General features: G+C 40.5%; 1 protein-coding gene across 4 annotated transcripts in view; it reads left to right on the top strand.

Moving 5' to 3' along the window:
* Positions 1–24,274, top strand: part of LOC135915403 (armadillo-like helical domain-containing protein 3) — a 68,205-nt gene that overhangs the window by 1,787 nt on the left and 42,144 nt on the right. For 3 of the 4 annotated variants that reach the window (XM_065448471.1, XM_065448463.1, XM_065448458.1), the window contains exons 6-14: positions 5,715–5,822; positions 8,553–8,645; positions 12,405–12,440; positions 18,411–18,485; positions 18,564–18,650; positions 18,972–19,028; positions 19,963–20,006; positions 21,018–21,078; positions 21,881–21,933. In XM_065448471.1, coding sequence (XP_065304543.1) covers positions 5,715–5,822; positions 8,553–8,645; positions 12,405–12,440; positions 18,411–18,485; positions 18,564–18,650; positions 18,972–19,028; positions 19,963–20,006; positions 21,018–21,078; positions 21,881–21,933 — 614 coding nt within the window. The remainder of the gene's footprint in view (positions 1–5,714; positions 5,823–8,552; positions 8,646–12,404; positions 12,441–18,410; positions 18,486–18,563; positions 18,651–18,971; positions 19,029–19,962; positions 20,007–21,017; positions 21,079–21,880; positions 21,934–24,274) is intronic. The other variant, XM_065448480.1, reaches the window with a different exon arrangement.

Below are 24,274 nucleotides of genomic sequence, written 5' to 3'. Positions count from 1 at the left end.
TTTCTCACTCCAGCCTCTTGGCTCCAAGAACTTTCTTGCTAGTGTCTTGCCACTTAACCTGACCTTGTTTTTCTCTGCGCCAAAAATCAAATCAAATCAAACTTTATTTCATCTGTCAACAAAGAGAAAAAGGGGGGGTGGGAAAGCAGCATTACTGCAGCTTGATTAAGTCTGGCCCCCTATAGTACAATTCAACAGTGTGCAGCAGTAACATAGGTACATGACAGCTTAACATAAGTCTAGGCACTTTACAGAAAGTGTAAAGCAAAAAGAAACGTCCAATACAGTAACATGGATGCATAGGCAGTAAATTGGTTTTCTTTGTTTTTTTTATCTAGCACAAAGAAATGAAAGCGGGTATCAGAGAGGTACTTACCAAATAATTTCAGGAAATAAGCTGTGGCAATGCAGCTAAAATGAAAATAAAAACAAAAATGAATACATCGGACACATCAAACTTTATATGAATAGACGACATACGTATATTTGCATATATATATATATATATATATATATATATATATATATATATTACACATGCTCATGCATACTGATATGTATGCAATATTCAAATACAAGTACAAGAATCACACAAGATTTTGCGAAAGGAAATAAGTGAGAAAGGAATGAGGAGACATGGTATCCGGGTTTGTACCACTCGTAGTTAGGTTGTTTAGAAGGTCAGCAATGCGGTAGGATGTGGACTGCTGTCCATAATTAGTACGACAAAAACGTGTTAACCAAATGTCTGCATGTGTTATGTTATAGGGAATTTCGCAACGATTCAGGTTAAACAAATTTACATAATCAACTCTTCCTCTTCTCAACGTAGTTCTGTACATGCATGCTAGACGAGATGAATAAATGAATTCAACTGGTATTAATTTGTATTTGTAAAAATATTTAGACGTGTTGTCTTTGGAGGAAAGATTAGCTACAGCACGAATTGCTCATTTTGACATAATTTTAGTTTAGTGATGTTTTGTTTTGATGTTGTTGCCCAGATTAGGTGACAATAATTTAGTGTAGAAAGAAAAAGTGAGTTTACACTGTTCATTTTGCACTGGTAGGCAAGACATGTCGATGTCTATGTAACAGCCCCGTTATTCTGTTTAGCTTTCCGCAATGACATTTGACATGTTTGTTCCAAAGTAGATTTTCTGAAAATGTAACTCCTAGTATTTTAACCTCATTTAAAATTTTAATTTCTTCATTTTTTATATACAACTTATTTTCAAATATTAGGGCCTTATGCTTTGGGTGAAACATGATAGCTTGTGTTTTTTAAGCATTGATTCTTAAATAGTTTCTATCACACCAGTTTGCAATATCCTGGAGCACAATGTTTGCACAATTTACGAGAATGTCCGGATTTGTGCCCCTGAAAAATATGTTGGTATCGTCTGCATATCCTATCCTTTTGATATTTTCAGTGGTCGAAAAAAGATCATTCATGTAAATAATGAAAAGAAGCGGTCTGAGAATGTTCCCTTGTGGCACACCCTGTGGGATAGGTTTTATTTTTGAGTTTGAATTATTATGGCTAACGTACTGAGACCGTTGGTGCAGATACAATGACAAAAACTTGTTTGCGTGACCACGTACTCCGTGTTGTTCAAGCTTAGCTAAATGTGTGATATGATGAACAGTATCAAATGCTTTTGTGAGATCTAAATATATACCTAAGACCAGTTCTACCCGCCGTGGTTGCTCAGTGGCTATGGTGTTGGGCTGCTGAACACGAGGTCGCGGGATCGAATCCCGGCCACGGCGGCCGCATTTCGATGGGGGCGAAATGCGAAAACACCCGTGTACTTAGATTTAGGTGCACGTTAAAGAACCCCAGGTGGTCAAAATTTCCGGAGTCCTCCACTACGGCGTGCCTCATAATCAGAAAGTGGTTTTGGCACGTAAAACCCCAAATATTATTAAGACCAGTTCTTTTGCATCAAGTGCCGTAGTTATAAATTCTTTTTGGTTTAGTAAAGCCAATTACGTTGATTTGCCTTTGAGAAAACTATACTCTGATGTCGAGATAAGTGAGTGTTTGTCTAAGAAACCATACAATTGCTTGTGTACGATTTTTTCTAATCCCTTCGAAAAGACAGGTAAAATGGAAATTGGCCTAAAATTATTTGGGTCGTTTTTATTTCTACCTTTGTGGATTGCTGCCACTTTTGCAATCTGCATTTCCTTCGGAAAGCAGCTCTTCTTTAAGCATAAGTTTTAAATTTCAACTAAAATGGGTGCAATTATGTCTATAACAAATTTAAGTGGCCTAACTTCCACATCATTTGCATCATGTGACTTGGAATTTTTAGGCTATAAAACATATTTTTAACTTCATTCTCACTTGTGGGAAAAAACACCATACTACCAGAAAATTTTGCTATTTTATGAATCGAGGGTATTCTTGTTCTGCTACAACTTTAGGCACTCCAACAGCTATCGATCATTTAAAATATTTGAAAGATCTGCCACGCAAACAACGTGGTTGTTCACAAACATGCTGTCAACATTAGAAACATTGGTCTGTTCTATAAGGCTGTTTAGTCGCTTCCAGAACAGAGTAGAGTTGCTCACAACATCGTTAAAATAGGCTTGATAATAGTCTTTTTTTCGTGGCCTTTAGTTTAGCATTGAGTTTATTTCTAAACACCTTGAAAGCCTTCAGTTTGTCGATATCTTTAGCTTTCACAAATTCCTAGTACATGCACTTTTTCAAGTTTATCTGCTTGTGAAGGGAAATGTTTATGCAAGGTTTTCGAAAGTTCTTACATTTTCTGATAACGATATCTGAAAAATGTTCTGTATATAGCTTTAAAATCCACAATGAATGCTTCGTACATGCTATCTGTGTCGCTACACGATAGAAGATGACTTCAATCATGAATCTGAACTTCCATTTGAAAGGCATGAATGGAATGATCTGTAATTTCCTTCGTGCACACAGGACTGCTATGTTCACGCTTTACTCCATTTCCATCAGAAATAAAAGCAAAGACAGGAAGATGGTCACTAATATCGCACATAAGTGCTCCACTTGACACAGTTTCACAGTCTGCATTTGTAATGAGATCGAGTAGGCTCGCTGTTCTAACAGTTATGTGAGTTGATTAATTTATAACATTTTTAAATCCACTAAATGTGAGAATTGACTGAAAATCACTACTAATGCTGGAAACAGATGGCAAACCTATGTTCATGTTACTGCTGAGAAACAGTACATATTTGTTTTGGGACACAAATTCTAACATTTCCTCAAAAAAATCAAGAAAAACTTGACACCGAGCGCTAGGAGGCCGGTATACCACGGATGTAATCCTGGAGCCGTTTTGCACAGTTAATGTTTCAAAATTATCATTTGAGACAGAAAATTCCTCCCGAATTTGCACTTTGTGAGCGCGACTAACCTTCAGCAACATGCCACCGCCCCAGCATTGCAGTTGGTTTAGCACGAAGGTTTGATAACCAGTAATATAAACGGAACGTTTTGTCATGAGTACCAAGTTTCCGAGACCATTATGGCGTCATAGTGAACACCAGTAGAATCAATGAGCAAATCTATATCATCGTGCTTATTTTTCAATGATCGCGCATTAAGATGAAGGAAGGCTAGGAAGCTTTTGTTTCGCAGTGTTTTTAGGTTTGTTGGTGCAACAGCCATCTTGGCACTACAATAAAATAAGACATAAGCTTGGGATTGAGAGAGATTGCTCTGGAAGGCTTACCACGGCTCTTCAGCATTGTTTATCATGAGCTATACGTCATAGGGGCTATTGAGCTGAAGCACAGGGGAGCTATCTTCTCGACGTGTGAAGACTTTCCGGACCTTGGTCCATACATGCTTCCACCCCACCTGCCTCTTTTTTGCTCTCGCAGCGCCAAGTATCTGCTTGTTTTTTTGGGTGAGATGCTCGTTTATGTACACAGTACTTGCTTTCCCGTGCCCCAGCACAGCAGTCATGATCCGCTTTTTATTTTGCTTTGTAAGGACTGCATTACGCTTTTCTCGCCTCACAAACTGCATGACAATGTTTTTATTTCCCTTTGGGGTTGGTACTTTATGACAAATGTCAATGTTACTTTCAATCACAGACTCACTGACAAATTCAGCCAACTTGGTGACGGCTTCAAGTGGCTCATAGTCTGCAGGGACGCCCTTAATTTCAATGTTGTTTGTTCAAGAATAGTGTTTGAGGACTTTGATTCGGTGGGTTAACCTGCGGTTTTGCTCCTGCAGAGCTTGGTTGCTAGTCTTAAGCAACTTAATTTCTTTCATAAGTTCTTTGACATCCCTGTGACATTCGGCCACTGTATCACAGGTATCGCTACAGTACTGAACACTTTTCTAAGCGCTTGAATTCAGCAAGAACCTCCCTTTTGAAATTTATCAACTCTTGTTGTGAACTGTTGAAGTCCTCTGTATCCTCGCGTTTTCCCTTCGGGGGCGGCATTTCTTAGAAATGACGCTGGTAACACACCTGTCAACTGGTAACGCACACACACAAAAAAAGCAACCACCAGTACAACAGCTGTGTTTGGCAGCAGTGTGAAAGGAAATAGGCATGAAAAACACGTCCAGAAAACTTTGCTTACCTGCAAAAAGCAGGAAAGTCAATGCGGGTGACCGTGTTGCACCACTGCCAAACTCTTCATAACCATAACAGTCTAGTCATAACCATAATGGTCATAGTCATAATGGTCTTGATAACATTCTTTCCAATTTCATGATTGTTGCGAGTGGCTGAATGAGCTAAAGAATAATGTTTTACCTTTGGTATGCAAGGAATGTTATGCACCATTGTACCAGGATTATCTCAGTAGTATGTGTGTAAAAAATTAAAACCTAATGTGACTGAGTGTGCTTGTGTGGTCGCAGGCTGGATTGGATTGAATGATTTACAAGACCAACTGTCAGGCTACTATGTTTCTGGATATGGGAGAATGAAATATGTCGAGCATTTGTAATGCAATAATGTGCCTGTTTGGGCTGGTTGGTGCATGCCTGAAGAAAACGAGTAACAGCGCTGGACAACGCGATGTGACTGAGACAGACGAAGCGCTTCGTTTGTTTCAGTCACGTCCGGTTGTACAGTGCTGTTACTCGTTTTCTTCAAGCATTTATATTTGATGCTTATGACTTGAACATGAAGCAGTAATGTTTTTAAAAATTCTTATAGCACATACACCGTCATGTGGATCCTTAGTGTGATATAAAGGTGAACTAGTTGGTGAGGAGTCATCACGAAAAAAAAGGCGTAAAAATGGAATACAGAAAAAAAACGGGACAGCACTATGTTCATCCACCTGCTGTATTGCAGCTGTTCGTGAGAAAAGGGGGATAAAAAAAGAGATGGCAGAGTTGAACAAAACTAATGCATTTGGGAAGTTGAAGAATGCTTGCTATGTTGAGCCTGTGCCTAATACTCCTATATTAGCTACACTGAAATGCGCAGCTAAAGTACAGATCGCATTGTTTTTTGCTGTAATGGCACTCTACAGTGGGTGAATAGGAGCACCCAGAACTTCTATGTGACATTATACGTAGATAATGAAATAAATTTTACTATTTCATTTGCTTAACATGTTTATGTGCACTAACGAGTTGTGGGGTGTGTGTTAGCTAATTTCCACAGTTACTTGGATGCTGTACTTTTTTGTAGTTGTGAAATTTGGTGCAACACATTAATTTTAATTGTTATTTTTGCCAGACACTGTGTGCCCTTATTCAAGGTGTCTATAAGAAATCTCATGGCGATTATGGCTTTGACATCATCAATCTCCTCATTGGATTTGATATGGCTGAAGCAACAATGCAGGTAGGCTTTTAAAACAGCTTTATTTTTGGTCTCCTTTATCATATACAGTAAGTTGTGAAATTTTAGGTGAAATTACTATGTTTCACATACCTCTAGTCCAGTATCACTAAACAAAAGTTATATGATCTTTAAAGTTTACCCATGTTTCTGCTCAGAAAGCCACTTATTTATCAACGAGACAGAAACAGAGACCGCACATTGTTTTCGCAAACCTTCTTTGTTTCTGCCATTTATTGGTTAAGTTTCTTTCTAGGCCCAAAGGTTCTGAGCCTTTTAAGGCTTTTAGGGTTGTAGATGACTATTTGTTATTGTTTAGCAATTGTGCAACTGACTGTTTCAAGTGCAGATGTCCCTGGTGTACTGTGGTCTGAATGCATGTATTCCACTTAAAATCGAGATCACACTGCATCTAGAAAACTGCATCAAGTTTATCAGCTTCAAGAAGAATTTCACAAATACATCTGAATGTACAAAATTCTTATGACCAGCGCATTAAAGTACTTTTTTTTTGTAATATGACTCTGTGCATTCTAAACATAGCAGTACCGTAATGAACACATGCTCAGAAAATATGCTAAAAAAAGGTACATAGGCAGATTGAAAGCCTAAATAAGTGCTTAAATGCCTAATTTAATGGAGCTCTCCTAGAGTGGGCAGGTTTTGAGAACCTCAAAGCAGCACAATTGGGGAGGCAGGTATGGGAAGACTGGAGCAGGACAATAAAGGGGAATAGTGGCCAGAGTTTGCAGACAAATGTGATGTCCAGTAACTTAGCTACTTTACAGTTATATTGTGGTGCTTAGTTTCTCTGTGTAAGAACACTGAAGGGTCGGAATCAATGCCTAGAAGAGTGAGGTTTGCAGGTTGGGGAACACAGTGATGGAGCTGCATTGGCACATGTGTACTTATGTAGCAAGTAAATTTGTATCGTGATGCAGTATTGCTCAGTTAGTGCTCTTCCTTTGGACACAGATGGCGTGATTAACAGGCATAGCAGGCTCTAATGGCTTTTAGTTGTTGCAAACAGGTTGGCACTGGCACTTTTGCTATGCCTGGAACCTAAATTTCCACAGAAACCTTTGCATACCCATCCTTTAATTATCCATGTGGACAGCATTGCTTGGCTAAAGGAGTACTAACAGAAAACTTTAGTCTAGCTTTGATTGCTTTAAGGCCTAACTACATGTATATGTATATGTGCTGGCACACGAAAGCTCGTGCCCACGCACCTCACGCATGCTCAAATGGTGCAGGACAGATTATATACTTCGAAGTGCGGCGTGAGCGCAGATATATAATGTTTACGCACATTAAGGAATAGCGACGGTTGTTCAACATGGCAGCACCTATGGCTCTCACTTCAGCGTGAATTCTTGTGATGGCTACATTCTCACTCGTGTTGATTATCAGGAACTATTGAAATGAGCTTCCACCTTCTCTAAACTCACCTGAAACATTAGTTATGAGCGCATAGTAAGTCTAATTTGGGAGATAGTTCTGCGATTCCGGTGCCTGTCGGCCTAACGGGATGTGTCGGCATAGCAACAACAGGATTATGGTGGCTAGAGGAGTAGGTCTGCCGATTGACCCGTCTGGAGCATAGTTTGCCACTTCTCCGCATCATGATGCAAAAGTGGTGCTGTGTTCAGTACAACGGTTCTCAGCAATGCATGTCGTCTGGTACTTGTGGCAGACGGCACGCAACAAATAAAGCACGCAGATTGAAAAACTGTAATCTGTAGCCATCAGTTTATGCAATGAGGTGATACAGGTCTCTGTTAACACGTGTTTGAGTTCAGCATATCTCTAACATATGTTGAAGCTTCTACGACAAAAAGGTGAGCAGCATGGTTAGCAGAAGCTGATCTCTGATGGTGAATAAGCGGAGTCTACACAAAATAGGGGCAGTATTTCTGCTTCAGAGAAGATCAACAAGTGCACTTATTTCTTCGCTCTGAACTATAAATCATGGGGGCCTAGAGCAGCATTGTTCTCAGCGCCGACAAGAGCAGCAGCGGACACCACTTGTGGGCAGAGGATGCTTTTAGGAATAGTTCCTCAAGTGCGATTTCACTCATGTTGTGGACTAAGAGATGCTTACCAATGATGCAGTAATATGGTACTTCTGCTCATCTCTATAATATGATGCCTGAGAAAATAAGAAAAATTTTTCGGGCTGTGATCACACAATGCACTTATGACCGCAAACCCTTGAAGAGATCAGAGTAACAAGCTGCGAATGAACCCTGCGCAAATTACAATGTCTAGATATCTATCTGGGCTGGTGCTTGTGGAGCTTGTCATCGCGAATGTGTTGCATCATGCTCGGTCACTGGATCTGGAAGTGGAAGGTTCCACGGCTGCTGCATTTTCTCTTTGAGGAAAATTAGTTTTTAATATTACGCTCAATAAAGCTTCCTTGTTTTTGTGTTCCCGTACCTTAAATTAAATGTCTTGGAGGGACGCATACCAAAATGTCCCGCAAAGGTCCCGCACTTTGGAAAACACTGGTTTAAGCTATTTTCTCTGCCTCTATTGATGCAGATGATGCTTGATAACCTTCATACCCAGCCAAACATAATGTAAAAGTGTCAATGAATGATGTAGTTTTATTGTCATCGACCTTCTGGCTTAAATTGAATTTCTGTGTAAAGGAAATGTGGGCAAACTACAGGTATGTTCAGTGCTGTAATTATTTTTCTTGATTTCACTTTCTTTTTTGTCATATAGGAACTGATTGAATTGATCCGTGGCTTTCTGGAAGGTGATTACACTCACAGCCTTAAATCGTTGGTCCTCCGGTTTCTGCTCGTGCTTGTAACAGTAAGTGTGTGCTTACAGATTCTTTTTGCTTGAGTTGATAGGACTTTTTCTACTTGTGTGATTCTTCTAGACTGTGTAAGACAATTGTACCTTTGTATTGGTATCTTATTTGTGTAAAAATGACATGGCTCTGAAAGTAATATGAAGGAGACTTCTGGTAGCTGGCTTAAAATAAGAAGGGAACACACATACTTGATTATAATAAGAATTAATGATGCCTAATGGTGCCTTATCTGTGGACTTGAAATTCTTTGCATGACATGATGGACAATCTGGTACTGCAGTGCGTCTGACCGTGGGACCATGCGCACTTATGCGGGGTCCTTTGTGTGCACACATTACAGCAGTGGATTGCCAATTGCACTGTTCTGCTAAAAATGTCCTAATGGGATCATAAAAAGCTGTAAAATGGTGCCAGGTGTGTGCACAGTGAGGTTGTATGCATGCATATCACTGCAGTGGATTGAACCATTGGATTTAAAGTCCCGAGATGAGCTTTTTTACTGCACTTGGACCCCTTCTGTGCCAAATTCTGACTCTGTTTCAGTTACTTCTGCCTTTCCTCAGGGATCTGTGCTGGGTCCACTTTTATTTCTGGTTTACGTTAATGACGTTGGCTGTAATGTTACCTCACATGCAGATGATTGTGTTGTATACTGTGAAATTAGGGATTACTCTGATGTAACTACTTTACAGCCTGATTTAAACCAAATCTGTTCATGGTATGACAAATGGCTCATGATAGTAAACAATTCATTGCGCAAATACATATGTTTCAGTCGCAAATGGAACGTTATGAGCTCTGGGTATTGTTTCCGTAACGAAAGAATTATGTAAGTTAACCATACAACATACTTAGTCGTAACATTTTGATCGAGCCTTACCTGGCAAACCCACATAGATACTGTAGCCATTAAATCCGGTTGAGTCTTGATTCTTATAAGCGAAACTTAAACATTCTCCTCAGGTTGTTAGGGAACTTATTTACATAACTAACATTTGTCCCTTTCTTGAATGTGCTTGCAAGTGCTCGCATATTAAAGTACCATAAAAGCGCTTAGAAATCATTCAAAACCATGTGGTAAAATTTGCAGCAATGCAGTACCGACCCTTGAGTAGCATCACAGAAATAAAGAAACAGCTTAGTTAGTGTGACTTATCAACACAACGTGCATTTCTTCGTCTAACTTTCTTAAGGGATATACTCCTAAGACGAAGTGCAGTTTGAAAAGATAGCTACCTTCTTCATGCTCCTACATACATATCACTGCATCATGATCACCCTTCAAAGATAAAAGAAATGGCCTGTTGTACTTCATCAAAATTCATTTTTTTCCATACACATTCAGGTAATGGAATAGTCTTCCAGCACATGTTGTGCTAAGTCCTTGCGATTCTAGCTTATTTTGTTATGCTGAAGCACTTTTTGCAGCTCCTGGCATAATTTTTTTGCCTTTTCTTGTACTTTTTGTTGTTTGATTGATGTTTTTGTTGTTGATTTTTGTTGATTGTAGCATGACAGAGCCTGTCTGTGAAGGTTTTTAGGCACATTCAAGGCTATTTGTGTCGTTTGCCACCCCTCTTACTGTAATGCCTGCAGGCAAAAGCAGGATTGTAAATAAATTATAAAAGGCCCATTGATTTCACCTCTAATCATAGACAAGTAAAGAATGCAGGGGTTGCTCCTCCCAAGTAATGTGACATACCAGCTCTTCATCCCCGGACACAAAGAGGAAGTGCCCTGGTTGTTGTAAACTATGAGCATGCCACCGTCATGTGCTGTGCATGAACAGCCAAAAACACCAAATGTGCAGACTAAGAAGACATCTCAACAGCACAAATGGGTCATTTTAAAGGGGGATAAAGAATGCAGTCTAATTGACCATGTGTACAAAGTACCCAGTCTTTTGTTTGTGGGCGTGTGCCACCACCGAGATGTACCAGGAAAGGCTGAATGGCATGATGGATCCTTTCACCGACATGTGTATCACCAACACCTGCTCTAACTAGATGCATGTCACATGGGCGGTGGCAGTGCTGCCAATCCCTCTCCTACTGCCCTTTACCGTGCAACAGAAGCAGCTGCTAGAGGCGCTGTTGTCTGACACTACACTCAGGCTCGACTCTGACCATGCTGAGGTAGTGAGGGACCGCAGTGTGCTCAGTTGTGCATTTGGTAACATTCTCTTTTGCAAGAAGTCGACTTGTAGCCTAACATTTCAAGTTTAGCTTCCTTGTCTAGACTTCTGCTAAACCTTGCAGTTATGCAGTATTGCTGCATGCCACAGTATACGCAAGGACAGCAGACTTTCTAAAAAAAATTTTCTAGAGGATTTGCTGCAAGACATATGGGAAAGGATAGCAGACTTGTGTGTTTCTTTTGAGCAGTTGCACTAAGAACTTAAGCTGCCTGTAGTTAAGTCAAACGCTTCAAAATGCTGCCTGTGTATATACAGTAGAACCTCGCTGATATGTTCCCATTACGTGCGTTTTCCCGGTGCCTACGTTCACAATAGAAAACACGAAAAATGGCCCAATAGAGTTACGCTCATTTTTTACCTGCTCATACCTTCCTGGAGAACACAATTTTTTGGCACCAACGTTCAGTACATCGCCAAAATGTGATCATATGATAAGTTTCCCGGCAGCTAGATCCTATGTAAGCAAGAAAATGCGCGATCGAGAACAGTACATAGCTGCCTGCCGCAGCAGCTTCACCGTAATACTCGCATGCCCGTCTCACATGAAAACGCTGGCGCGCACTCAGTTTCTTATTTCGGTACCATCGCATTTTCTTTGGGGTCGTCGCACGCAGTCAGCATTCACAGCTATCACTGCCAATCCTATTGCGATAAGCATATTTGCCTATCTGTTTCACAGCGTGTGGTGCCGTCGGAAGCGTAGCACACTCCTTTAATTGGCGATAACCGAAACGCGCCGCCGTTTTCTGCTGCAGACTACGTTCGTGCACGTTTTCCGGCCGCTAGATCCCATGTAAACAAGAAAAGGTGCAAGGCATGCATGATCGAGAACAGTATATAGCCGCCTGTCTCACGTGAAAACGACGGCACGCACAGTTTCTTATTCCGGTACCAGTAAATCTTCGGCCGGGTCGTCGCACGCTGCATTCACAGCTATCGCCACCAAACCTATTGCGATAAGCATCTTCACCTATCCGTTTTACAGCGCGTTGTGCGTAGTGCCATTGGTAGCGTACTGCATGCTCTTAGTAGGCGATAATTGAAAGGTGCCGCCGTTCCCTGCTGCAGGCGGCGGGATGTGCGCATCACGTTTCGTTTCGATGGCATCAGGCGTCGCCCACCAACTGGATTTCGTTTCGGTTTCCTGCCGTCGCCCTCTTAAACACCACGCAATAGGAAAACAAAATGCGTCTCAGGCTGATGGAGCATCACCAGCTCGACGCGCGTCGGCGTCGCGTGCTGCAATGCTCCATGGGACGCTTTGCATTATGCAGATGCCAACAGTAGTCGAGTCTGTCGAAATTTTTTCGTTACTTTGGATCGTACGTTTTCCTGGTTAGTACGTCTTTTCTCGTGGTTTTTTCCAAAGCGTGTGAACGAGGTTCTACTGTATGTTGTCCGTTTGAATCCTTGCCCCTATTACGCTGCTTTCAGGCACTTTCTAAATTATGTTCTTTTGCAAAGGCTGTGATTTAACCGTACTCCTTTAACTTTGAATGCTGATTTGCCATAAAGTTCTCCCCATTTTCGCTAAACGTTATCCGGGTGGCATTTACAGTTCTCCCTGGGCAATGGTCTAAATTCTGCACCGCTCGTAAGTCACGTTTATAATGCTTTGAAGTGCTTGTATAATTAATTTATTCCAAAGGCAGTTATTAATGCACTTTTGAACTGTGCTCACACGTTACCTGTAGCCTTATTCTAATTTTAGCCGAATATAATCAAGCTACTTTGTTTAGTCCACTGAAGATGCTAGTGACACGTAATCCGAATGTTGCATGTAGCACGCGCATGAAGATATATATCATACTAAAAAACAGTAAAAAGAAAAGGAGGTCCTGTATTTACATGTAAAGCTCCTAATTAAGCCAGAAATGGTGAAGTTAAGCCATACATAGCACTTAAAGGGACTCTGAAACGATTTTGACGATTTTGTACAAATGTACTGAGTCATTAGAGTAGGTCCTTCTGATCATTAATTGATGTGTCTAAGTGCTCTGTGTAAAGTGCGTAATTTATTATAAGGTTATAAAAATGTACATCGCTGCCGATCACATCACACCGCTCGGTTGAATTTTCAGCCGCCCCTAACCATTTGATGTAAGTTGCCCAATGACACTAGTAGGGTGATCTATCCGATTAGCTGCTCAGGGCGTGTCACCAACAATTTTTTCAACTATATGGTGAACAAATGTTTTTCGTAATTGTTAGAATGTTAGTTAATTCGTTTCTATAAAAATAAAGTAACAGAAAGAGAATGCATAAGAACAATTTCTCACTACACTTAAGTACTTCCGGCACACAGCAAGTGTCGTCTGCTTGTGTTAGAACGTGCTCCGTGTTGACGAGAGCTCCGCAATCAGTGCTGGTCTCAGTCTTTTTGCGAGCACCATGATTCGCATTTGTTGCATAGTGATCGAGCAAAATTTTTCGGCATTTATAATAATTAAACAACTCTTATAATGCTACAGAGGTCATAAATATGTTATTTATTGCAACGACCCTAATCAAACCTCACACTTTAAACGTTACCTATACATCTATCATAATTTGCCCCTTATTTTGACCTACTAAAACATCTCGCATCTCGTTTATTTCAATGGTGGTGCCGCAGAGACCTAATGCAGAACCACTGCTTTCAGCTCAGTGTCATGCTGCTGCTGCACATTGTTTATGATTCCAGTTATACTGCACATAAAACCAGCGCAGATAATTTAACTTTAATGCCCTAAACGTTGAGCTAGAAGCCATGTGCTATATACCGCGCTCTGCTGTGGGCCATCTCGACCCATTGAAGCACTGCATGAGACAGTGTCAGAGCCTAGTGCCACGACGCAGTGAAGACATAACTACATGGCTGGGTGACTACAGTGGGAGAGTGAGCCATTTACCAGGCATCTAGTTAAAGCAGGCATTGACATCACTCACACCAGACACAATAAGCTCTCACAACAGGATGAGGAGTTCTGCGACAAGGAAACATCTGAGGAAAGTGAAGGAGGGACATGGGTACAAAGAATAAGTTAGGAGAGGGAGACCTGGATGAGGGGTGATTAGCTGGGGCACATATTCACATTTGCTTTGACAATCATTTGCTGCTGCTTTCTTGACCTTCTACAGACTGTAGTCATGGCTCTTGCCGTTGAGAAGTTAGCTTTCCTGCAAGTCTTATCCGCTGAGTGGCTGAGCCTATTGCATTTTAAGAGAGTAGCTCTAGCTCAAGGCCAACACCAATTTCCCCGTGCCCCGTGCATTGCATGTAAAAGGCAGAGATGTTCTTGGGCAGTCACTGAATTGATATGAAAGAAATTTTGATTGAAGGCGTCAATTGTTTTCTTGTAGCAAAAATTGCCAAAAATGACTGAAAATAAAGAATACTGCACGAAGTTTACATTTCATACCCTGCACTGAAAATGGTTATTCAAATTCTGGGAACAGCATCTATTAGAGTGTCAAGAGCACACAAATACGACATGTTTACGCTTATGTGTTGTTGGGATAAGTTCTGCAAAAGTCATCTTCACAAATTAGTAGCAGTGTAAAAGCACCTGTGTACCGTGCGTTGGGTGCACGTTAAAGAACCCCAGGTGGTCAAAATGAATCCATAGTCCATCACTACGGTGGGCTTCATTATCAAACCGTGGTTTTGGCATGTAAAATGCAAAAATTAATTTTTTAAGGTTAGTAGCATACTTCAGAGCACTGTGCAACATAACTGTTTTTTCTGCTTTAAAGGACCTAATTGACTCAGTTCACAGTAATGTAATATCCATTTCTAATATGGCATTACAAATTTGTAAACTTGATGTCTTGTTAGACATTTTCTAATTGTGACACCTGACATTCTCTTTTATATCTAACAAGTCTCATCGAAATCAGTTTAGTGGTTGCTGACACACTTTTTCCTTTTTTTTAAACTATTTTAATAAGTGCTTTAGGAGGAAATCTTCGTTAATGTGCATGATTGGGGTAAACAATGACTGCCATGATGTTAGGACTGTAATTATGCTATAACACAATGTGCTTGTTGAGGCTGGCAGTTATAGAAAATAAAATTGTATAACATTTAAGCATGTATGGCATTTAACTGTTAGCAGGGACTGTATATGGATGTCAATCAGATCTGATCAAATACTTTTTTAAAACAAAAGCAAGGTGCACCTACTTAAAAATACATTTATAGTGTGCTTGGATGAGGTGAATCCCTGTATATTCACAGAAGGCTCTTGTGAAATCAATACACCTGCAGATATAAGGTTCCTGGTCATATTTAAGAAGAAAGATACATGCAGAGAGCATTTTCTCTGCACAATGAAATAGTGCCGAGAAGGTTATGCTGCATAAATTATGAGCATAAAATAATTGTGATGCATAAAAAAACTTTTGGGAACAATTGTCATCATACACAAGCAGTGACAGGATTGGATGAGAGAATTATATTGTGCATTGTTTTCCATGGCAGTCAGTAGCATAGTTCTTTGAGGATCTATGAACGAGTGAGAAAGCTTCAGTTATGGATTGCAAATAAATATGGGTAGAAGAAAGACAGGTTTTTGGACAACATGTAGATGAATAATTTTTTAGCATTGACAGGCCAAAGTAAATTGAGTAATCTTTATTATACGAGTAGGATTCCGCATTTTCAGTGTTTATTTTTGATGAAATTCAGCATTAGAACTTGATGAAGTTCTTCAGTGTTAATTTTTTCAAAAGAATTTGGTGTTGACTAGTGTTTATTATTTTTTTCTTTTGAAATATTCAAAATTTGGAGTTTATAATTTTTGTTTTGAATGGTCGCACATTTCCTTCCCATTTCTAGGTCTTCTATGCACTAGAAAATTTAACCGGCAAGTGCCTTGGTTTTGTGAAGTAAGGGTTAATACAGACAGTATTTACAGTATTTACCGAAAACATGGAACCCTAGCTGTGAGGTATAAATGTGTAAGGTGGTAGTTATGGAAGTGATTGATTTTAATTATGCAATAGCTATCCAAGATCTCCTGAATATCAGAATGAAAAGGAGTATTTGCTATAACCTCAATTGCTTTCTTCTGTAGCAGTAGTAATCAGTTTGTTTTTCTTTGTCATTCACCAAACCAAGGTTGCAGCGGTGGCGTAGAGGTAGAACACCCGCCTCGCGTGCAAGAGGTCCGTGGTTCGAATCCCGGTGCCGGCAATTTTCCACCGGATTAAAAAAAAAAAAAATCCGCGTGTTGATGAAATTGCACAAACAGGCCTGGAGTGTGGCCTGATCCCGGTGACCAGAACCGGTAACGCACTCCCTCACCAGAGCAGGATTGGCCACCCTGGTGCAGTACTTGGCCACAACCTCCTATATGAACACAACAAAAGATATCTATAGCGGCTCCACAGCCACCATAGTCCTCCATAAAACAAGCAACAAAATCCCAATAAAGAAAGGCGTCAGGCAGGGAGATACGATATCTCCAATGCTATTCACAGCGTGCTTACAGGAGGTATTCAGAGACCTGGATTGGGAAGAATTGGGGATAAAAGTTAATGGAGAATACCTTAGTAACTTGCGATTCGCTGATGATATTGCCTTGCTTAGTAACTCAGGGGACCAATTGCAATGCATGCTCACTGACCTGGAGAGGCAAAGCAGAAGAGTGGGTCTAAAAATTAATCTGCAAAAAACTAAAGTAATGCTTAACAGTCTCGGTAGAGAACAGCAATTTACAATAGGCAGCGAGGCACTGGAAGTTGTATAGGAATACATCTACTTAGGGCAGGTAGTGACGGCGGATCCGGATCATGAGAAGGAAATAATCAGAAGAATAAGAATGGGCTGGGGAGCATTTGGCAGGCATTCTCAGATCATGAACAGCAGGTTGCCATTATCCCTCAAGAGAAAAGTATATAATAGCTGTGTCTTACCAGTACTCACCTACGGGGCAGAAACCTGGAGCCTTACGAAAAGGGTTCTACTCAAATTGAGGACGACACAACGAGCTATGGAAAGAAGAATGATAGGTGTAACGTTAAGGGATAAGAAAAGAGCAGATTGGGTGAGGGAACAAACGCGAGTTAATGACATCTTAGTAGAAATCAAGAAAAAGAAATGGGCATGGGCAGGACATGTAATGAGGAGGGAAGATAACCGATGGTCATTAAGGGTTACGGACTGGATCCCAAGGGAAGGGAGCGTAGCAGGGGGCGGCAGAAAGTTAGGTGGGTGGATGAGATTAAGAAGTTTGCAGGCATGGCATGGCCACAATTAGTACATGACCGGGGTTGTTGGAGAAGTATGGGAGAGGCCTTTGCCCTGCAGTGGGCGTAACCAGGCTGATGATGATGATGACCAAACCAAGTGAGCTTATGTAAACTGGGTTAAAATTAAGAACAATTCTCCAGCAAAAGTTTTATGCATTCAGGTAACACATATATATTTTTGTTTATTTGGCCATCAATATGCACAAGCTTCTATGCATTTCACCCACGCTATGGTCCCAAGTTAGGGTACTGGAAAAGTGCTCTGTTTTAATTGTCTGATGTACAGCTGACATGAGCCAAAGTGATAGTTTTAAAACACTTTCCAAACACTTTGTTATATGTGGAGATATGTAAAGATAATTGTGCTTTGAAACTGAGCATAGCTCTTTATGAGTTAAGTGACATTACCTGCATTTTATTAAGTGCACTGTTAGCCCTTTAAAAAGCACGTCATCTGTGCTTTATACTACCACCAATGTGAGATTATTTGAAGCCTAGTTTTTCATATTCAGAGTGACTGCTTTGGTAAAATTTGTTCAACCCTTTAAGATGCTGTGCATTTAATTGTGTGCACCAACAGCATTGGTAAAAGTAGTTACATTTAAAATGTGTCACATACATCTTAAAAACTTCTGATTGGAATCATGCTGCAAGCATGAATAAAATGTGTGTTTTAGTAAAATGAGGTGCAGGTAGATGGTTGGGTATTTTTGTTTGGTGCGACTATGTTGTATGCAGCGGGTTCACTTCTTTCATTGTTTTTCACAGTGTGTTGCACCAGGTGTAATTTTCTAGTGCCTGGATAGGTGCTTTTTAAGCCTGCTAGACATGAAATAATGGATGTTCTCATATGTGATGTTCCTATATTGAGTTTTCGCATGGAATTCATGTTCTGTAAACTTGACAAAACTCACTGAAGAATTTAAAATTCTTATTCCATTCTGGAGCTGTACGTTTTTAATGAAGCTGAAGATGTAAGAAATGTGGTGAAATAAAATTTTAAATCATCAGAATTAGTTGGCACCTGAAAGGGTTAACTCAAGGTTGAACAAAGTGTGCTCCTTTCCATCAGTCATGTTGTAGTTCTTTGATAACTGATTTCTGATAGGTAACTGAATAATTTTCGGCTTTAATAGGTGTAAGTAAAAGACGTCCTGTGTTATATTTGTGGGCTGCTGTTTCTGTGGCTGGAGCAGTTCCTAATTATGGGTGTATGCTTGCCTTCTACTTTACATTTTAGTAGATTGTTAGAAGCCAGTGCACACAAGTGGTTTTTAGCTGTGACACCACTGGAATGATTGTGTGTTTCTTGGTTTTCAAAATCTTCCAGGCTACTGAAAATGTTAGCAATAACACGCTGCTGGAGTATGTCATGATGAACTGTGTTTTTGAAGCCATTCTACAGGTACAGTTGGCATCAATCTTTCTTAAGCATAGTTTTACCTCGTGACTTCTGTTTAACAGTGGTGCTTTCTCATTACAGCTGCTTGCAGACAAGCATTCTCGAGCACATTGTGGCTATGACGCGGTCTTGGTCTTGACAATTCTTGTGAGCTATAGAAAGTATGAGGTGAGCACTTTGCTGTCACCTTTAAAAAAATATCATTTTGGTGTATCCTATAAGCGGGCCATACTGTTGAGTAGCAGTGCCAAGGGTAGAGTACCGTAATATCCTTGATGGTGTTTACCCTGCCTTGCCTATGATGCACGTTGTCCAGCAAACAGAATAAGGTTATAGTGGGACAAACATATTCGGATGTAGTAAAAACCAGATCACATGAATTAAATTTGGGTGGTAATACATAAATTTTCAAAACAGTTCATTATGAAAGGTATAAGCACCAACCTGGTTCATCCATTTGAAATGACACCCTTTTTTTTATCTCTGTAGGCAGCCAACCCTTACATTGTGAAGCTTTCTATTGTGGACAATGAACTGGCATTGAATGTAAGTATTGCAGGTGTTTAGGGGCAAAACATTTCCAGGTTACACAAGGCACTTTATTGAGATAGATATGCTTTTGTTATTTAGCCATTGTTTTATGTAGATCCTACAATGCTTGTAAGTTTCATAAACTATAGTCTGTATAAATCAATAATTGGACGACATCTTGTCCGGTCGGGAAGTAGATTCATATTAGATATACAGTTAATAGAACGCGGACCAAAATGATTATGTCGAAGGAATTAGACGTTTTAGCTTCCACACCAAAGCCTTGTTGACTCAGAACAAGGCTTCCGTGTGGAAGCCGAAATATCTAACCCCTTCGACAACATCATTTTGGTCGACATTCTGTTAACTGGCTTTCTAATATGAATCTAGTTTGTGTACTTTGATGCTTATTCCTTCTTGCATTAAAGATGACCAGGGTATTGCAATTTAGTGGGACTCGATCTCTGCCGTCTTGGTAGATATAATGAGACTGTTAAAGCCCCAGTCGAAGAGGATGCTGCTGCTGCAAACTGCATGTGACTGCTTGATATCAAGTTGCCTACTGTAGGAATGCCTTGCCATAAAACTTTGTGATGTTGCCAGTAGATTTTAACCATTGTGCAAGTGTTCCCAAAAATTTTAAGAGCTGAATTTACTCATAGCCAAAGCACACAACCGAGAATTGTGGTGTGCACTCTGCACTTATGTGCGCAACCTAATGCATGCGCCTCTCTATGCATGCTGATGTTCTAAACAATTACCTAGTAAACTCAGTTTTTTCATTTCTCTCGTGATCTGAAAATTTCTCTGAGTGCCTGCCTATGCATTTCACAACATAAGATCAGCGTTTAAACATTGCTGAAATGCGAGATGAAGGTGTGGAAACCTCACTTCCTCTGTGGTCCAAAACTCTTAGTGGTTTTCTTAAATTGACCATTACTTGTTTCAGGGGTATGGAATGGTTGTATCCACTGCCCTTGCTGAATTCAATCGGTGAGAAACGTTACAGTCAATTGTTTTCTGGTGTCCCAGCATGGAAGCTGGAAAAAATTTTTCTTGTACATCTTTGTGTTTTCTTCAAATGTTTTGTGTGAACATTGGCGGCTTGCTGCTCTGCGCCCTTTAATTGAGCACGGTCATAGTGTTGGTGAAGCTGGTGCACATGTGCAGAGCACATAACACAGACCGTTTTCTGTGAAGGCTGTTCTCTTGAAGGTGCTGCTATCCTTCGTGCTTGTCACTTTGAAGGCAAGCAGTTATGTGCAACCATGCCTGCCAACTGTGTGAAAGTGTACCAGAGGTTGCAATTTGCTGCACTAGTGTCATAGTTAAGTGGTAGTGTGCATGCTTTTCTTTTTCCGGTTATCTGGGTGTTCCGGTAAAACTATGAGCTGATAAGCAGCAAGGATTGTGCGTTGTCAGAGGAGTAGCATGGTAGACAACTACTCTGTTTAGCACTTTCAGCACAAGCATTTTATGCCCTTGTGCTCCGTCACTCGGTGCTGACTGAATAACAGGTTGATGCATGGATGAAATTGCTAAAAATTTGCAAGGATGTACAGTCGTCCGCAGATGTTTACAGAACACAGTTTCCACGACAAATGCCAAGTTTCTGCTCTGTTGCAACATAGGGTTTTTAATTTGATAAACCACTGTGTGGGTCGCGAAACCTATTACAGATTGAAGCTTCAAATTTGGATCATGTGCACAGTCGTAGCAGGAATTCAGCTTTTTCATGAATCCCATGTCCCATAAACTTTTGCAGGCAATGGTACAGCAAAATTTAATGCAAATTCTGCTTGTGCTACATAAGTGGCATTTGTTTAAGAAAGTGTTAGCTTAATGTCTTATATGAGGTTATAGCACTGTGCAATTTGTTTAAAGGGAGTTATCTTTGTAGTTTGCATGAGGTTGTACTACTGTGCATGATTACTTATGTTGTGTTAGCTGCTTCTGAAACGTTTTTCTGAAACTGTGCCATTAGTTGATATGTGTGCATTTCAGACAATTTCTCCAAGAACAAGCTGAGCCTCAAGCTGGTCTCTTGTCTACAGTAACCAACTTTGTAAGTTAAAAGCTTTCAAGTAAAATAGTCATAGCTGGTGTGGTTTTGTTGTAGAGCTGGCAATGAGTGAAATGCTGTGATTCAAGTCAGCGATGTTGAACACATTTTGTGCAGTGGTGAAGTGTGCTATCTGTTAAAAATGTTCCTAGGCCAACAGACACATAGCCAAAGTGTACATGAAGCCATTTGGCAGCTAGTGTGGGGTCATGTACACAGGCCTGATGCAAGTGTCTGGGTCCCTTCAGACATTTACACTTAAACTTGATAATTCTAAAAAAGACAAGGGGCACAGGATGATTGCTATCTTTAAATTGACTTTATTTCAAGAAATAATGCAAAAAACAATGGACACATTTGCTTGAACAATGAGGATACTCGGACATAAAGCTGCAACCATCATTAGCTCCACTAACAGCAATACCTAACAGCATCTGTTCACTACAGCACAAAGAAATTGAGGTATCATTCTCACACATCGGTATGTCAGCAGTGTGTCAGCAATCCTCAGTTTCTTTGTTCTGCAGAGTGTTCCATTATGCCTTGCTGCAGTTTCTGTATGAAGCAGGTCTGCATGCATTTATTTAGGCACATTTTATACGCACTGTAACAAACCTTGTTGGAAAAAAAATCGCAGCACACATCTGGCACTTCATTCATGCCAGCAAGAACAGCTGCATGGAACATCACTTTTATTTCATTAATGTCTTGCAGATTTCTATGGTGCAAAGAAATCTGAGGTTATATTGCCTTTTGTTTCCTCAGACATGTAGCGTTCTTATAGCCATTCACATTCTTTTTTCAGGTTGGCACCATGTTCCTTACTGATGAGGGAGCACCCATGAAAGACTCCGGAAGGTTCGTTAATTGTCTTTCTATGCTGTCACACATTCGTGCCTACATGCTTAAAAACATGTACGTGCACAAGAGCAAACACACACCATATAAGCTTGTGTGTGAGCTGCCCTATTTCTTCTTAAATTTGAGACTGTACCTTCTAGGTATATAATCCATGCACAAATAACACATTAATATGTTAACAAATGGGTGATGCATGTTTGCCTGAATCGCAGACATGCTTGCTGCAGTATCATCATAATAATAATAATAATAATCATCATCATCCTGGTTATGCCCACTGCAGGGCAAAGGTCTCTCCCATACTTCTCCAACAACCCCGGTCATGTACTAATTGTGGCCATGTCGTCCCTGCAAACTTCTTAATCTCATCTGCCCACCTAACTTTCTGCCGCCCCCCGCTATGCTTCCCTTCCCTTGGAATCCAGTCTGTAACCTTTAATGACCATCGGTTATCTTCCCTCCTCATTACATGTCCTGCCCATGCCCATTTGCTGCAGTATGCGATGACCTGAAAACCTTCAGTTTAACTGATTGTTGCCTCAGCTGTTGTTCCAGTTGCTGAGGTTCAAGTTGTGCTTCCTTTCATTCTGGTTCACTGCAAGGAAGCATACTGCCCAAAGCTGAAATCATCTGCAGATGTGGACCCAGGCTGTGCGGGCCCTTGTTGGCGAGGAGAGGAAGAAAAATGAGCCGCCAAACATGCGAACAAATAAAAGAGAGAAAATAATCTTTGTCTTTGCACTGTTAGTGTGAGGGAAGAAGACGGGTCATTCAAGATGTTATGAAAATCAGACAGCATTTGACGAGCATTTGACAGTGAGGCAACACATAACCTATTACTTCTATGTGAGTGAATGAATCATAAAAGACGACGACTTCAGAGTTGTATGCAAATCTGAACTACAGACAGTGAAGCTGCTTGAGGGAGTTCTCACACTCATTGGAAGTCCTAAGTGTCTTGTTTGCCACTGCCTAAAATCCACCCGAGACTTTGCAAATGCTTCACTATATCCGAGCTTAGTACTTGTACTCTACTTTCTGCTATATCGGACACATGTTCCTACATGCTGCGCTGGCTCTACTAATGCTGATATCCGGCTACATGTTCTCATTGATGCTGTGGTCATATGGCTGCTCTGGGGCTCCAATGCAAGCTGCATTGGTGGCTGTTCTATGAATGACATTTTAGACTGACCACACTGCCACATACAGCTTCCGTGTAAAATAGAAGCTGTAAAGGGCTGTATAGTCCTAATATATATTAATAATCTACCATTGCATGTGTCTAATAACTTTTGCATGTTTGCAAATGATAGCGTTATTTATCGCAATTTACAGCATATATCTGATCAAATAACTCTACAGGGTGATTTCTCTAACATATTAAAATGGTGTATCACTTGGTTAATGGCTCTTAATGCCAAAAAATGCAAAATGATGTCATTTTCGCGAAGCCTTAACCCTCTTGTGTTTCCTTACGAAAAGGATAGCACACCCCTGGAATTAGTGCAATGATGTAAATACTTAGCTGTCACTGTGTGCAATGACCTGTACTGGCGTACTCATGTCACAAACGTTATGTCAGCTTCTAACGAAACCTTAGGTTTTCTAAAGCGTAATTTTTGCCACGCTTCACAGCACGTAAAATTAATCACATATCAACCACTTGTTTGACCAAAATTGAAATACGCATAAGCTGTCTGGCATCCACATCAAGCATACTTCATCGATGCACTGGAATTGGTTCAGAATTGCGCAGCTAGGTTCATCATTCTTGGTATTCATATGACAAGCGTTACATCACTAAAATCGGAATCCGGTCTATCACCCCTTGGCTATCATTGCCACAATGCTAGCCTGTCGCTCTAGCACAAGTTTTCAGTGCTTTTAATCAACCACCTTACATTGCACCCGTAGCAAGTCTTGTGCCCATGTGTGCAAACCACTACTTTCTCACCATTCTTTTTTCGAATTGCCACAGACTTGAACGGCCTTCCCAAAGAAATCGTTGCCATCACCTGCTCATCTTTATTTTTGCAACGTCTGACTGAATACCTCGAACTTTAGAGTGGATAACAATAGCTTACTGCATTGTATAAGTAACACTTTCTTGTATTTTTGTATTGCTTAAAGGTGCCCTGAATTACTTTTTTATAGAAGTCGAGAAGAGCGTTTGAAGTCATAATAGACTATTCTAGAAATGCTTTGCAGGGAAAAGTGATTCACTGCGTTCAGCAGAAGCGGAGTTATTGGCAATCAAAGATCGCCTTTGATCCCCGTTGCAGTGCTCCCTCTCCATGTTCATTGCCTTGCACTGTAAAGGCTACGATGAAGCGGG

This window comes from Dermacentor albipictus, chromosome 1 (assembly GCF_038994185.2).
Source record: "Dermacentor albipictus isolate Rhodes 1998 colony chromosome 1, USDA_Dalb.pri_finalv2, whole genome shotgun sequence".
NCBI lineage: Eukaryota > Metazoa > Arthropoda > Arachnida > Ixodida > Ixodidae > Dermacentor > Dermacentor albipictus.
This window is presented reverse-complemented; position numbering and strand designations above follow the sequence as displayed.